This window comes from Oncorhynchus masou, chromosome 28, assembly GCF_036934945.1.
Source record: "Oncorhynchus masou masou isolate Uvic2021 chromosome 28, UVic_Omas_1.1, whole genome shotgun sequence".
Taxonomy (NCBI): Eukaryota; Metazoa; Chordata; class Actinopteri; order Salmoniformes; family Salmonidae; genus Oncorhynchus; species Oncorhynchus masou.
The window spans coordinates 14751735-14768021 of NC_088239.1; the positions used below are offsets into that span (position 1 = coordinate 14751735).

General features: G+C 43.5%; 1 protein-coding gene across 1 annotated transcript in view; it reads left to right on the plus strand.

Annotated features, from left to right (window-relative positions):
- Positions 1–486: 486 nt before the first annotated feature.
- The window catches only part of LOC135517230 (actin-binding protein WASF3-like), a 30901-nt gene continuing 15100 nt past the window's right edge, over positions 487–16287 (plus strand). The window contains exons 1-2 of the mRNA XM_064941345.1: positions 487–1101; positions 12625–12780. Of these exons, the coding sequence (XP_064797417.1) occupies positions 12648–12780 (133 nt within the window). The 5' untranslated portion in view covers positions 487–1101; positions 12625–12647. The remainder of the gene's footprint in view (positions 1102–12624; positions 12781–16287) is intronic.

The window sequence follows — 16287 nt, forward strand, 5'->3', positions numbered from 1 at the left end:
CTGTCTCTCTGTCTCTCTGTCCCCCTCTCTCTCTGTCTCTCTGTCCCCCTCTCTCTCTGTCTCTCTGTCTCTCTGTCTCTCTGTCTCTCTGTCCCCCTCTCTCTCTGTCTCTCTGTCTCTCTGTCTTGCTGTCTCTTAGTCTGTCTGTCTGTCTGTCCCCCTCTCTCTCTCTGTCTCTCTGTCTCTGTCTTGCTGTCTCTTAGTCTGTCTGTCTGTCTGTCTGTCTGTCTGTCCCCCTCTCTCTCTGTCTCTCTGTCTCTCTGTCTCTCTGTCTCTCTGTCTCTGTCTTGCTGTCTCTGTCTTGCTGTCTCTTAGTCTGTCTGTCTGTCCCCCTCTCTCTGTGTGTGAGTGCTTTTTTCCAGGTTATGTTCTCTTCCAGGAATAGATTGTCTTCAATAATGGAACAATCCCAGTTCGTCCTGCTTTTTATTTATTTCATTTTTTAATCTCTAAGATCTGTCATTACTGGTTCTCTGCCCTCTGTCTTTCTCTCTCTCACACACTTACACAGAAGATGAGGTTGCCCTCTCCCAAAATATAGTCTGCCCCCATTGCCTAGTTCAAAGCTTGTGCATCCCTAAAGCAAGCCGTCATCCCAGTCAGTTACTAAAGCTGCTAGAATGGAATCAGTCCAGCTCTATCGTTAAACCCACCACTGCCACGTGTCAATTGCTCCCAAAAAACTCTCTCAAAAGATGCCCCAGTTATAAGACCATTTTAAACTGTAGGCCAAATCCTCCATCCCCCAAAATGTGTTTCTTTTAAGCCTTTATCGTTAACACGACATGGGGACTGGATTGCATAAAATGGTAAACCCGCTGTAGCCTCCCCTACACACCCTGACACCCCGCCCTATCCATGCCCAACAGGGAACCTCGATGTCACTCATGCCTTTCAAGGGCTGCAATTTGACAATAGGAACACCCACTACTTATTAAATCCTTGCTGAATGCTGATTGGCGGAGGCTGACGGTGTATCCCGCCCCCCGCGGTGGATTGTTTAGAGTGGCCAGACCGCCAGGGACACAGATGGCAGCGCGAACAGGAGGAGTATCTAACGGGACATGCTGCCAGATTAATCTATTACATTTCTGACTGCTGGTGAGGGTATTTACTATGCTTTTATAACTCATAAGATTCGGAATATTTCTTGCCAAACTGTTTATATCTGCCCCTAATTTAATGTATTTTTTTTATATATATGTATGTGTGTGTGGAATTGCGTTAATCCAAATGGTCGAACCACTGACTGGACATAGCGGCCGGCCACCACTAGTGGACACTCAATAGATTATAATGATGAAGCACAAGGGCTTTTTACGAGTTCTGTGTCCAAGGCCCGATTCTTTAATTAAAATTATAGCCTATTTTTGCACACTCCATTTGGCCACTGAATGGCTTGGACCCGGTTGATTTATTGTTTACTGGAACGGACTAAATGCATTTGATGTAGAAAGTGTTGCAACTAAGTTGGGTTATAATATTGTTGCTATCGATGCAGGCTGGGAAATAGAATCGTTAAACAGATGTAGGTCAACCAACCCATCAGTAACGGGAAGAGACACTGAGGAACTTTGATTGATCGCGCTTGCCATCAGTGTTGTCTGCGTGTGTAGAATAGGCTGTGTTGTGTTTGTGCACTGCCTGCAGCCCGCGCACAGGCGGCATTTTTTGTTGCTCACCCACTCTACTTAAAGCAAGATGGATTAACTACAATTGTTCTATTAATATGTGCAATGGGCTACATTATTCTGTGAATGTAGGGCAGTGACATGTCAATTATTATAAGGGTCACAGGCTATAATTAATATAGCCTGTATATTTATTAATATAACTGGCTATCAGGGCGAATAGGCATGGTGTCGAGATCATGCATGATCTAGCAATGTCAGAGTTTGAGTTTTAGCGTAATTTGTAGGGCAATGTGTAACCTGACATAATTGATCTTGCAATATTGATGACCCCACCACAAGCTCTTGCGCCAAAAGTCTGTACTTGACTCATAAATTGATAATGTTGCCCTGCCCTGGAATTTCGGCATCCATAGTAAAAGCTGTGTGTGGGCGTAGAGGGTCTTTAGGGAGACACATGAACTACATCCTAGTGGCAGCAGTCAGGATGCCTCTAGTGAAGTTCAAAGGCCCTCTGCTCTCTGAGCTCTCGAGATGGCAAATGTGCTGCTAATCGTCTGAGAGGCTATAGTGGATTTGTGTGCCTGACAGAGAAAAGGACTTTAACTCTGTCATTAAAGTTATCAGTTTGTCAGAGTAGCCTGTATGCCTGGCGGAGCTATTCCTGTGTGTTTGTATTAGGGCACTACCCTTTCTTTGACTACGTGCAGTTTCTCACTCTCTCCCCACCTCTCTCTCCCCACCTCTCTCTCCCCACCTCTCTCTCCCCACCTCTCTCTCCCCACCTCTCTCTCCCCAACTCGCTGGTGTTTTACATCTCTTGCTCTCTCTCCCCACCTCTCTCTCCCCACCTCTCTCTCCCCATCTCTCTCTCCCCAACTCGCTGGTGTTTTACATCTCTTGCTCTCTCTCCCCACCTCTCTCTCCCCATCTCTCTCTCCCCATCTCTCTCTCCCCAACTCACTGGTGTTTTACATCTCTTGCTCTCTCTCCCCACCTCTCTCTTTCTCAAATGTTCTTACTCATATCAGTGGAGGCTCCTCAGAGGAGGAAGGGGAGGACCATCCTCAGTGAATTTCATGAAAATAGTGTAACATTAAAAAAGCTAGTTTTAGATAAAACCGTACTAAATACATTCACGTTACCAAATAATTGATTAAAACAAAGAAGGTCTACAGTAGCCTCAACAGCGCCACAGTGTAGCCGGAGGATAGCTAGCTTCTGTCCTCTGGGTTTATTGACTAAAATACAAAATCTAGGAGGCTCATAGTTCTCACCCCCTTACATAGACTTACACAGTAATTATGACAATTTCTGGAGGACGTCAGGTTATCGAGATTTACCGCCCAAAACCACTCACTTTTCCCGGGATATATAACTGTGTGGAAACGGTCAACTATAATAAATTATTAATGTAGATAGTGACGTGACTTGGAACTGTTAAATTATTTGCAAGTCCAACTATGTATTCTCTACTGCCTTCACTCTGTTCTCTGCATGGTCAGTCATGAACACTCATGGTTGGGTCAGACAGACCATCTCAGTATGGAGCGCAGTTCACAATGCATGTAGACCTATCATCTCATCATGGTAACTTTTTGTCTTGTGACATGTAGGCCTACATTTGCTACAGCATAGTCTATGCTACAATAATATATGGACCGAATGTGTGTCTAATTTACACATCTCCATCTGGCTTTCGGGGGTCACCTTTTTTTTAAATGATTGCAGCTGCAGAGTTTTTAAACAGCCTATCGTTGCTTTAAATCAGAGCATCCACAAGCAGTCTTCCTCTCTCTCTCATCAATTCCATTCAAATTGCATCCAAAAAGATAATCCTGTTCAAAATTGATATACAGACATTATTTATGCTCAAATCTGTTGGTATCCTTACAGTTCATTAAAATAGTGCTTCAGTCCTCCTGAAAAGGGATGCAATTAAAAGCTATTTTATCATGTATACTTGCATGCTTTTGGTATGCCATAGAATAAAGCAAAGAAGCTGTGAAAAGGGATGAATTATTGCTTATTCTACAAAGATATTCTAAAATGGCCTGGACACATTTGTTGCTACCCCTTAGAAAAGATGATAATAAATAATTGGATTATAGTGATATTTCAAACTAATTAGTATCACACACGTCTCCAATCTTGTAATCAATCATTCAGCCTATTTAAATGGAGAAAAGTAGTCACTGTGCCGTTTGGTATCACTGTGTGCACCACACTGAACATGTACCAGAGAAAGCAAGGAGAGATTTGTCTGAGGAGATCAGAAAGACAATAATAGACAAGCATGGTAAAAGTAAAGGCTATGAGACCACCTCCAAGCAGCTTGATGTTCCTGTGACAACAGTTGCAAATATTATTAAAAAGTTTCAGGTCCATGGAACTGTAGCCAACCTCCCTGGGCGCAGCAACAAGAGGAAAATCAACCCCAGATTGAACAGAAGGAGAGTGTGAATGGCAGAAAAATAACCAAGGATAACTGCCAAAGAGATCCAAGCTGAAGGTACGTCAGTTTCTGATCGCTTTTTCAGCGACAGTGGAAGAAGACCCCAGGAGGGCTCCACTTTTGAATGAAAAACAAAGACAGACTGGAATTTGCTAAAATGCATATTGACAAGCCACAGTCCTTCTGGGAGAATGTCCTCTGGACAGATGAGTCAAAACTGGAGCTTTTTGGCAAGTCGCATCAGCTTTATGTTCACAGATGAAAAAATGAAGCTCACAAAGAAAATAACAACATTCCTACAGTGAAACATGGAGGAGGCTTGATTATGTTTTGGGGCTACTTTGCTGCGCCTGGCACAGGGTGCCTTGAATCTGTGCAGGGCACAATGAAATCTCAAGACTATCGTGGCATTGTGGAACAAAACGTACTGCTCAGTTTCAGAAAGCTCTGTCTCAGTCGTAGGTCATGGGCCCTCCAACAGGATAATGACCCAAAACACACAGCTAAAAGCACCCAAGAATGGATAAGAACAAAACATTGGACTTTTCTGAAGTGGCCTTCTATGAGGCCTGATCTGAATCCTATCTAACATTTATGGAAAGAGCTGAATCTTGCAGTCTGGAGAAGGCACCCATCAAACCTGAAGCAGTTTTGCTCAGGAGGAGTGGGCCAAACTACCTGTTAACAGGTGCAGAAGTTTCATTGAGAGCTACAGAAAACATTTGATTACAGTGATTACCTCTAAAGGTTGTGCAACAAAATATTAGGTTAAGGGTCCCATCATTTTTGTCCATGCCAGTTTAATTTGTTTTATTATTTACAATATTATGTTGAATAACAAAAACTCTAAAGCAAAGTCTGATTTCTATTAAATATGGAATAAACAATTGTGGATGCCAATTGCTTTTGTCAGTTTCGAGTTATTTCAGAGAAAATTGTGCGTTCTTTGAATTTTGTGGAGGGGTACCAACAAATTTGAGCACGTCTGTATATAGAGGACCAGTCAAAAGTTTGGACACACCTACTCATTCAAGGGTTTTTCTTTATTTTTACTATTTTCTACATTGTAGAATAAAACATCAAAACTATGAAATAAGACACATGGAATAATGTAGTAACCAAAAAAGTGTTAAACAAATGAAAATATATTTTATATTTGAGATTCTTCAAAGTACCCCCCCTTTGCCTTGATGACAGCTTTGCGCACTCTTAGTATTCTTTCAACCAGCTTCACCTGGAATGATTTTCCAATAGTCTTGAAGGAGTTTCCACATGCTGAGCACTCATTGGCTGCTTTTCCTTGAGTCTGCGGTCCAACTCATCCCTAACCATCTCAATCTGGAGCAGGTTTTCATCAAGGATCTCTCTGTACCTTGCTCAGTTCATCTTTCCCTCGATCCTGACTAGTATCCCAGTCCCTGCCGCTGAAAAACATCCCCACAGCATGATGCTGTCACCACCATGCTTCACCATAGGGATGGTGCCAGGTATCCTCCAGACGTGACGCTTGGCATTCAGGCCAAAGAGTTCAATCTTGGTTTCATCAGACCTGAGAATCTTGTTTCTCACGTTCAGAGTCCTTTCTTTTGGCAAACTCGAAGCGGGCTTGGAGTGTCTTCTGTCTGGTCACTCTACCATAAAGGCCTGATTTGGTGGAGTGCTGCAGAAATGGTTATCCTCTGGAAGGTTCTCCCATCTCCACAGCAGAACTCTGAAGCTCTGCCAGAGTGACCATCGGGATCAAATAAAATAGTTTTATTGGTCACATACACTTGTTTAGCAGATGTTATTGCGGGTGCTTCTAGCTCCGACAGTGCAGTAATATCTAATAAGTAATATCTAACAGTTTCACAACATATACCCAAAATACACGTAAATCTAAGTAAGGAATTGATTAGGAATATCTATACATATGTCAGAGAGTGGAATTTGACTAAGAAACAGTGGAGTAGTAAAGAATACAGTATATACACATGAGATGGGTGATGCAATAATTACACACAATTAAAGTGACAGATAGTGTAGAATAGTATAGAGTACAGTTTATACATATGAGATAAGTAATGCTAGATACAGATACATTATTAAAGTGGCTCGTGTTTAATTTCCTTAAAGTGGCCAGTGATTCCTACTCTATGTCTATAGGCAGCCACCTCTGATGTGCTGGTGATGGCTGTTTAACAGTCTGATGGCCTTGAGATAGAAGCTGTTTTTCAGTCTCTCGGTCCCTGCTTTGATGCACCTGTACTGACCTCGTCTTCTGGATGATAGCGGGGTGAACAGTCAGTGACTCGCATGGTTGATGTCCTTGATGATATTTTTGACCTTCCGATGGCATCGGGTGCTGTAGGTGTCCTTTGCCCCCGGTAATACGTTGTGCAGACTGCACCACCCTCTGGAGAGCTTTGCGGTTGTGAGGGGTGCCGTTGCCGTACCAGGCGGTGATACAGCCCAACAGGATGCTCTCGATTGTGCATCTAGAAAAGTTTGAGGGTTTTAGGTGTTAATCCAAATTGCTTTAGGCTCCTGAGGTTGAAGAGGCGTTGTTGCGCCTTCTTCACCACACTCTGTGTGGATGGACCATTTCAGTTAGTCAGTGATGTGTACGCAGAGGAACTTGAAGCTTTCCACCTTCTCCACTGTGGTCCAATCGATGTGGACAGGGGGGGGGCTCCCTCTGCTGTTTCCTGAAGTCCACGATCATCTCTTGGTCACCTCCCTGACCAAGGCCCTTCTCCCCCAATTGCTCTGAGCGGCCAGCTCTAAGAAGGGTCTTGGTGGTTCCAAACTTCTTCCATTTAAGAATGATGGAGGCCACTGTGTTCTTGGACCTTCAATGCTGCAGACATTTTTTGGTACCCTTCCCCAGATCTGTGCCTCGACACAGTCCTGTCTGAGTCCTACGGACAATCATTTTGACCTCATGGCTTGGTTTCTGCTCTGACATACACTGTCAACTGTGGGACCGTATATAGACAGGTGTGTGCCTTTCCAAGTCATATCCAATCAATTGAATTTACCACAAGTGGACTCCAATCAATTTGAATAAACATCTCAAGTATGATCAATGGAATCTGGATGCACTTGAGTACCTGTTAACAGATGCAGAAGTCTCATTGAGAGATACAGAAAACGTTTGATTGCAGTGATTGCCTCTAAAGGTTGTGCAGAAAAATATTAGGTTAAGGGTGCCATCATTTTTGTCCATGCCAGTTTAATTTGTTTTATTATTTACAATATTATGCTGCATAAAAAACTCTAAAGCAAAGTCTGATTTTTATTAAATATGAAATAAACAATTGTGGATGCCAATTGCTTTAGAATAAGGCTATTTCATTATAAAATGTGGAAAAAGTCAAGGGGTCTGAATACTTTTCGAATGCACTGTATAGAAGTCCTAGCCTATCTCTTTCAGGTGATGAATTCAATGCAGAATTAGCCTTATATTGAACTAATACATTATGGGTTATGCATAGTAAGCTTCTAATTAATATCTTGCCAATATGCATGCCCCTGTGGTCCACTGGCCTCTCCTTTAAATAAAATGCCCCTTAGCTCTTGGAGTCAAATGCTGGAAAAGCTAACCTAGAATAGCTTGCTGGACATTACATTTTGCATTTCTTCTACCAATAGACAATTCGAAGCTCTTGTTTTCTGAACGTTAAATACAGCAGCCAATAGAACTCACGGGTAGTTTGAAAGAAGAGCGAACGTGGTAGGTTAGCAGTTATTTATTCAGTTCCATATCCATTCAATCTTCGTAAAGAGAAGTGAAAGCCATCTGCATGTAATTCTAGTCCTATATTATTCAGCATGTCATTAGAATGATGGAGATGAGGACAACGGAACTCATTTAATTGCCTGTTGAAAGTGAGGAAGGAATGACGCAACAATGGAGAGAGAAAGAGGTAGGCTAATAACATTAAGGGAAATGTTATGGAAGCTATATATGCGTCAGCCTACTAATTATACAAATAGGCCCTATTATATTTCAAAATTAAATTCAAATTCTCTAGCCTATGCTTGTAACTTTGTAGGCTGCACGTGCTGCACCAGAATCACATGTTCTTTTCTGCTTTATCATGGTTTGAATGATGTGCGTAATATAACAATACAGTTAAGAAATATAGTAATACAGCAAAGAAATACAGATCACACTCAAAAAGATTAGCCTACTAGAGCTAGTTTCAATGATTTACCCAAGAGAGCACATAGCTAGTTACATCTATGGGCTTTTATGTTTTTCTGTCCTGCGTAATGTGCAGTAGCCTATATATTGGATAACGGCACAATCATTTGAGCTTTTTTGGACTTGTGCTCATAAAATGTATTTAATGTATGGCTCAGGAAGCATGAGGCTTGAATTTTAGATCAAAGCTCTAATCAAATCCAGACTCGCTATTTATATGCGTTATTTTCAGAGTTGTGTACAAATTTGATTTGAGACTCAACTTGATAGAAAATAAAATAACTTGAGACTTGACTTGGAGCCTCAAGACTCGGGACTCGACTTTGTCTTGAGACTGATGACTTGAAATGATCTAACATGTTTCGTCACTCATCTTGTGGCACAGGTTCTACGTGGATTAGGCCGACTCTACACGCAGCCAGAGACAGTAGCCACAGCATCACCCTTGCAAAAGAAAAAACCTGCAACAGATTGGCTAGGGAAACGCGCACTTTGAACTCTGATTGGACCAGCAAACTGTCAATCAACGCAGGTCGGGTGAGCGAGCCAACAGATTGCTGATTTGTTGCACAGATATAGGATCGGATGCAGTGAAAACTCAAATTGTTGGGAGAGAGGATTGCCATAATAAATAAATATTTTGGGGGGTGATCAATAATATGAACTATTTACTTTGCAAGCTCACCAGCAATGGGGCAACACATTTACTAGCATAGGCCTACTGGTCTTTGGATGTGTAACAATTACTAGCATAGGCCTACTGGTATTTTGATATGTAACAATTACTAGCATAGGCCTACTGGTATTTGGATATGTAACAATTACTAGCATAGGCCTACTGGTATTTTGATATGTAACAATTACTAGCATAGGCCTACTGGTATTTGGATATGTAACAATTACTAGCATAGGCCTACTGGTATTTGGATATGTAACAATTACTATCATAGGCCTACTGGTATTTGGATATGTAACAATTACTAGCATAGGCCTACTGGTATTTGGATATGCAACAATTACTAGCATAGGCCTACTGGTATTTGGATATGTAACAATTACTAGCATAGGCCTACTGGTATTTGAATATGCAACAATTCATTAAAATTAATAATTTACTTATGAAGCTTGCATTTGGAATTTGTACTTAAAATGAATTATTACTGTGTTCGAAGACCAAACTCCCACCAGTGGAAAACTTTTTTTCTCTTGTTGAAATGTTTTCTGTTGCTTTCACACGTTTAAATGCACACATAGATAGGACCTATGTGGTAAATCTAGATTCCATCCAATAGTACAATAATTGCTAGCATTTCATTATTCTATCCCCTTATTGCAACACCTAGACATTTCTGTTTCACGTTTGAGTGGATTTTACATTGTAAAACCAGTTACTAATGCTATGGTTTTTATTTTATTTTACCCCAATTTTGTGGTATCCAATTGTTTTAGTAGCTACTATCTTGTCTCATCGCTACAACTCACGTATGGGCTCTGGAGAGACGAAGGTTGAGAGTCATGCATCCTCCAATACACAACCCAACCAAGCTGCACTGCTTCTTAACACAGCGCACATCCAACCCAGATGTGCACCAATGTGTCAGAGGAAACACCGTGCACCTGCCAACCTTAGTTAGCGCGCACTGCGCCAGTCCCGCCACAGGAGTCGCTGGTGCACGATGAGGCAAGGACATCCCTACCGGCCAAGCCCCCCCCCTTATGACGCTAGGCCAAATGTGCATTGCCCCACGGACCTCCCGGTCGCAGCCAGTGACAACAGAGCCTGGGCGCGAACCCAGAGTCTCTGATGGCACAGCTGGCGCTGCAGTACAGCGCCCTTAACCACTGCGCCACCCGGGAGGTCATTATGCCGATTCTGTTGAAAAACGTTTCTTAAACGGAAGCAAACGGAACGAAATAGGGATAAACATACCTGAATTTGTCCAAAAGAAACTCTCGTTTGTAGCCGTTGGACTAATGACTACACCCTAGATCAGCTAGATGCAGGCAAGAGTGTACAAGGTGGTATTGAATGTGTCACTGTCACCTTGATTACAAAAAATGTACTTGACCTGTCCACCTACGTTGTAAACTTTCATTAATAGGCTAGGTTGTAGCAAACTCATGATGGGTATAGGGAAATTTGAGTATCATGTAGTAGCCTAAACCTATCGTTGTTACATTGAGCTGGGTGAATGGAATTTGAATGACAGTCATCCAATATGCTGTAATAGAAATAAGGCCATGCTCATAAAGAAATGTATCGTCCTCCCTCATCTTAAACGACACCGGCCATCACTAATGTATATAATATTAATTGTATTATTATTGTCTCATTCACACCTGCACTGTTGGAGCTCGGAGCTTAAGAATTTCCCTGTACATTGCAACTATATTTGCAAACCTGAAAGTGACTAACTATAAGAAATTGTAATCTAAACTCTCTCTCTATTTTTCCATGTGTCTCTCTTTCTACCATCTCTTCCTTTCTGAGTGGAGTGCCCTCGTTTCAGGGTGTGTTAAAGGAGGTCTAGGGAGGAGGAGGGGAGCGGAGGGGGAGGCATGCATGGGAGCACTCTGCTGTTGCCGTGTGAACGGAGCTCTATTGTCCTAGGAACCTTTCAGAGTGGCTTCCCTGAGGCCCTTGCACACCCCCTCCCTCACTAACTCACTCTCCATACACACACACACACATACACACACACACCATATACACACATGATTTACCCCCTCACACACACACACACACACATGTTCCTTTCCTCTCTCCCCTTCCTTTCATTTGCCTCCCCACCCCAACCTCTTAATTATCTCCCCATTGTCACACCAGACAAGAACCAATACAACTCACGGCATATGTTAACTATACTCAGAACTTCCAAGCAGAGCAGACCAACACATTTCAGAAACGAGCGTTTTTCTATAATAATGTAGGCCTGGTTCCATACACAAACCATGGCGCTATCTGTTTAACAGCATGCCTAATTAGCTGTTTTCAGTGAGTTTGGTGGCAGCAGACGGTGATGGAGTAATTTCCCCTATGTTGTCCCTTATTGGTTTATGGCTGTCAGCAGGGCAGGGGGTATTGGACCGAGGCCAGCGGAGGACTCTGCCGTAGCCTTGTGGGGAGGTTGCTACTTGGTGGTCAGAAATGACTATTTTCTCTGTCAACACCATCAAAGGGTCGAGCCTCGCAGTTAAGGTTGTTGGGCCAGTAACTGAAATGTCGCTGGTTCAAATCCCTGAGCCAGCAAGTTGGAATACTATGCCGTTCTGCCCTTGAGCAAGGCAGTTAGCCCCAAACAACAATTGCTCCCGGGCACCAATGACCTGGACATTGATTAAGGTAGCCAACCGCACCTCACTGATTCAGAGGGGTTGGGTTAAATGCGCAAGACACATTTCGGTGGAATGCATTCAGTTGTGCAACTGACTAGATAGATATCACCTTTCCCTTCACAAAACGCCCTATTCATCAATGACACACACAGCCTAGCATACTAGATCTGAAATAAAGTGCATGACTAAGGGCTTTGCTGTTGGGAGTGTGGCCCCCAGCAGTTCCTTAAGCTGTATTGTTCTTCTGCTGCTCCTCTGGGAGGACAGGGAGTAGAGATGTTGCACTGTGAGGAACAGGAAGCTGAAGCCGGGCGGAGGCTGCAAAAACAGGAAGCAGGAAGAGGCCCAGATAAGATGGCCGCTCCGATGCTTTCTGAGATCCCTTTTTCATCTGCTATAGAAGCTGCCCTTAGACTCAGATCTAGGATCAGCTTAGCCTCCTCAGATCCTGATTTTAACCATTCTAGGGAAGATGCTAACCTCACCTTAGATTAGTGTCAAGGAATGGGCAACTTGATCTTTAGTATCTAGTGAATGTGTCCAATTGCATGGGAGAGTGTGTGTGTTGGTCTGAACAATCAAGGGAATGGGTCTCAGCGTGCACGCCACGGGAGAGTGAGTGTGTGTGTGTGTGTATGTTTGGGCTGTTGACCCTACATCTGGGCATAGTGGTAAGGCTGGAAAGCATTAGCTGGACTGTAGCTTATTTTCCTAATACCTTCATCTGTCTGCCGATGGCCTGCTACTGTTTACTACTACAGTCTGGACGGGTCCCAGTTGTATGCCCAGTCTCTTTAACCCTGTTTCGAAGAATAGGATTGTGTTGTTTGTTAGTGTGTGGTAATACATCTGGCCATGTGACTATCTGTGTGTGTGTGTGTGTTTGTGTTTATACTACTTACCATACTTGCAATAGTTATAACTTAAAACAAAAATAGTCTGTAAGTACATCCTTTATGTAAGTAGAGTGTGTCATATATCATATGTATTGTGTGTCCTGTGCTTCTCTCTAGGTGTGACAGTGTGAGGCATCACCATGCCTCTGGTGAAGAGGAACATCGACCCGCGCCACCTGTGCCGGGGGGCGTTACCAGAGGGCTTAGGCAGTGAACTGGAGTGTGTGGTGAACAACACCCTCTCCTCCATCATCCGCCAGCTCAGCAGCCTGAGTAACACACACACAGAGCACACACACACACACACTCTCTCAGAGCACTAACCACACACTACAAACAACTTCATACGCTTTATACCAGTGTGTCAACAGCAACATATGTCATTATCATTGCCCTCTTCCACACCTATGAATAACATGCTTATTCTCCTCAGGTTGTATTGATCCTCAGTATATGAGACATGTTACAATTACCAAGTGAGTTAACCCTATTGGCGCAATGGGTAGGGTGTTTGCCTTTCACCCCAGCGACCCAGGTTCGCTTCCCTGCCCCGCCGTTCACTACAATATTATACTATTTCACACTCGCATTAAAATACTCTCTCATCACTATCCTGGAGCAGTGATTGATTTGTGAGGATCAGACCTACAGGTCGCTAGGTCAAGACTCTGTCATCATGGACCCACAGGAGGATGTAATCCTGTTTAGATATTTCCGCTAGAATACATTCAGAATATGTTTGGGTGTACTGCGGTATACTAAACAGAGTGACTATGACGTAAGGGGGAGGAGCCTGAATACCCTGGCTGTTCCCATGGCACAACCAATATCATGTCCTGTGGAATATATTGACATATTCTTTCCTCCCTTATATCCAGTATCCAACCACCACTGCTCCCCCTCTCGCTTTCTCTCAACCCTCCCTTTCTTGCTTTCTACATCTTCCTCATACTCTGTTTTCTTCCCTCTCTCTCTTTCTGTCTCGCTTTCTTTCTTTCTCTATCTCTCTCTCTGTCTCCCCCTCTCTCTCTCTCTCTCTCTCTCTCTCTCTCTCTCTCTCTCTCTCTCTCTCTCTCTCTCTCTCTCTCTCTCTCTCTCTCTCGCTCTCTGTCATTGTGAGAGTTCTTGTGGTGGGAGTGGGCCTTTCAGCAGCTGCTGTGTGGGATAAATATAAATTACTAGGTACAAAGGCCTGGAAGGTCTGAGCTAGGGACAGGAGGTGTGTGAGTGTGGGGGTGTGTATCCGTGTGTGTGTGTATCCGTGTGTGTATGTATCCGTGTGTGTATCCGTGTGTGTGTGCATCTGTGTGTGTATCCGTGTGTGTGTATCCGTGTGTGTGTGTGCGCATCTGTGTGTGTGTGTGTGGAGGTGGACTGAATGTCAGAACCATGAAGGGAGGTCAGGGTTGATGGAACTCAGAATGCTAGATCTCTCTTCCTGCCTTCCTTCCTCTAGATAGAGGTCATTCTCTCAGTATGGTGACAGAAATAATCTAGATATTTCTCCAGAGGTCATCCTGTCAGTATGGTGACATAGAATAGTCTAGATGTTTCTCCAGAGGTCATCCTGTCAGTATGGTGACAGAAATAGTCTAGATATTTCTCCAGAGGTCATCCTGTCAGTATGGTGACAGAAATAGCCTAGATTGTGCGTGTGCACGCGCGCCGTGTGTGTGCATTCATGCGTGCGTTTGCGTATGACACACAAAAGTTCAGCGTTGTTAAAACGTATTGATGCTGACCTAAACAGACTTGCACTAGCAAAGATTGATTGCTGTGGATTTTTCCTCTAGGACCTTCCCTGACAGTGGTGCCCTGGTCTATTTGTTAGTTACATTTGTTACCAGAAGAATGGCAGAAAGAGAATTGATAGTACCAATCTTCAAGTCCATCTCAGTTGGTTTCCCCTACCTGTCTGACGCCAAACACCAGTCTCAATGTCAACAGTGAAGAGGCGACTCCGGGATGCTGGCCTTCGAGGCAGAGTTTCAAAGAAAAAGACATCTCACACTGGCAAATAAAAAGAAAAGATTAAGATGGGCAAAAGAACACAGACACTGGACAGAGGAACTCTGTCTAGAAGGCCAGCATCTCAGCGTCGCCTCTTTAATCCTGTTGACGTTGAGACTGGTGTTTTGCGGGTACTATTTAATGATGCTGCCAACTGAGGATACGTGAGTCGTCTGTTTCTCAAACTAGTCACTAATGTACTTGTCTTCTTGCTCGGTTGTGCACCGGGGCCTCCCACTCCTCTTTCTATTCTGGTTAGAGACCGTTTGCGCTGTTCTGTGAAGGGGAGTAGTACACAGCGTTGTACGAGATCTTCAGTTTCTTGGCAATTTCTCGCATTAAATAGTTACACCAGAGTTTCAGAAGAAAGGTCTTTGTTTCTGGTCATTTTGAGCCTGTAATCGAACACACAAATGCTGATTCTGCAGATACTCAACTAATCTAAATAAGGCCAGTTTCATTGCTTCTTTAATCAGGACAAAAGTTTTCAGCTGTGCTAACATAATAGCAAAATGGTTTTCTAATGATCAATTAGCCTTTTAAAATTATAAACTTGGATTAGCTAACACAGCGTGCCATTGGAACACAGGAGTGATGGTTGCTGATAATGGGCCTCTGTACGCCTATATCGATATTCCATAAAATGTGCCGTTTCCAGCTACAATAGTCATTTACAACATTAACAATGTCTACACTGTATTTCTGACAATTTTATGTTATTTTAATGGACAAAAAATATGCTTTTCTTTCAAGTGACCCCAAACTTTTGAATGGTAGTATATAAACTCAGCAAAAAAAGAAACGTCCTCTCACTGTCAACTGCGTTTATTTTCAGCAAACTTAACGTTTGTAAAAATTTGTATGAACATAACAAGATTTAACAACTGAGACAAACTAAACAAGTTCCACAGACATGTGACTAACAGAAATGGACTAATGTGTCCTTGAACAAAGGGAGGGGACAAAATCAAAAGTAACAGTCAGTATCTGGTGTGGCCACCAGCTGCATTAGGTACCTTAGTACATCTCCAGTTCTTGCTGTGTGATGTTACCCCACTCTTCCACCAAAGCACCTGCAAGTTCCGGGTCATTTCTGGGGAGGATGGCCCTAGCCCTCACCCTCCGATCCAACATGTCCCACACGTGCTCAATGGGATTGAGATCCGGGCTCTTCGATGGCCATGGCAGAACACTGACATTCCTGTCTTGCAGGAAATCACGCACAGAACGAGAAGTATGGCTGGTGGCATTGTCATTCTGGAGGGTCATGTCAGGATGAGCCTGCAGGAAAGGTACCACATAAGGGAGGAGGATGTCTTCCCTGTAACGCACAGCGTTGAGATTGCCTGCAATGACAACAAGCTCAGTTCGATGATGCTGTGACACACCGCCCCAGACCATGACGGACCCTCCACCTCCACATTCGATCCCGCTCCAGAGTACAGGCCTCTGTGTAATGCTCATTCCTTCGACAATAAATGCAAATCCGACTATCACCCCTGGTGAGACAAAACCGTGACTCATCAGTGAAGAGCACTTTTTTGCCAGTGCTGTCTGGTCCAGCTACGGTGGGTTTGTGCCCATAGGCGACGTTGTTGCCGGTGATGTCTGGTGAGGACCTGCCTTAGAACAGGCCTACAAGCCCTCAGTCCAGCCTCTCTCAGCCTATTGCGGACAGTCTGAGCACTGATGGAGGGATTGTGCGTTCCTGGTGTAACTCGGGAAGTTGTTGTTGCCGTCCTGTACCTGTCCCGCAGGTGTGATGTTCAG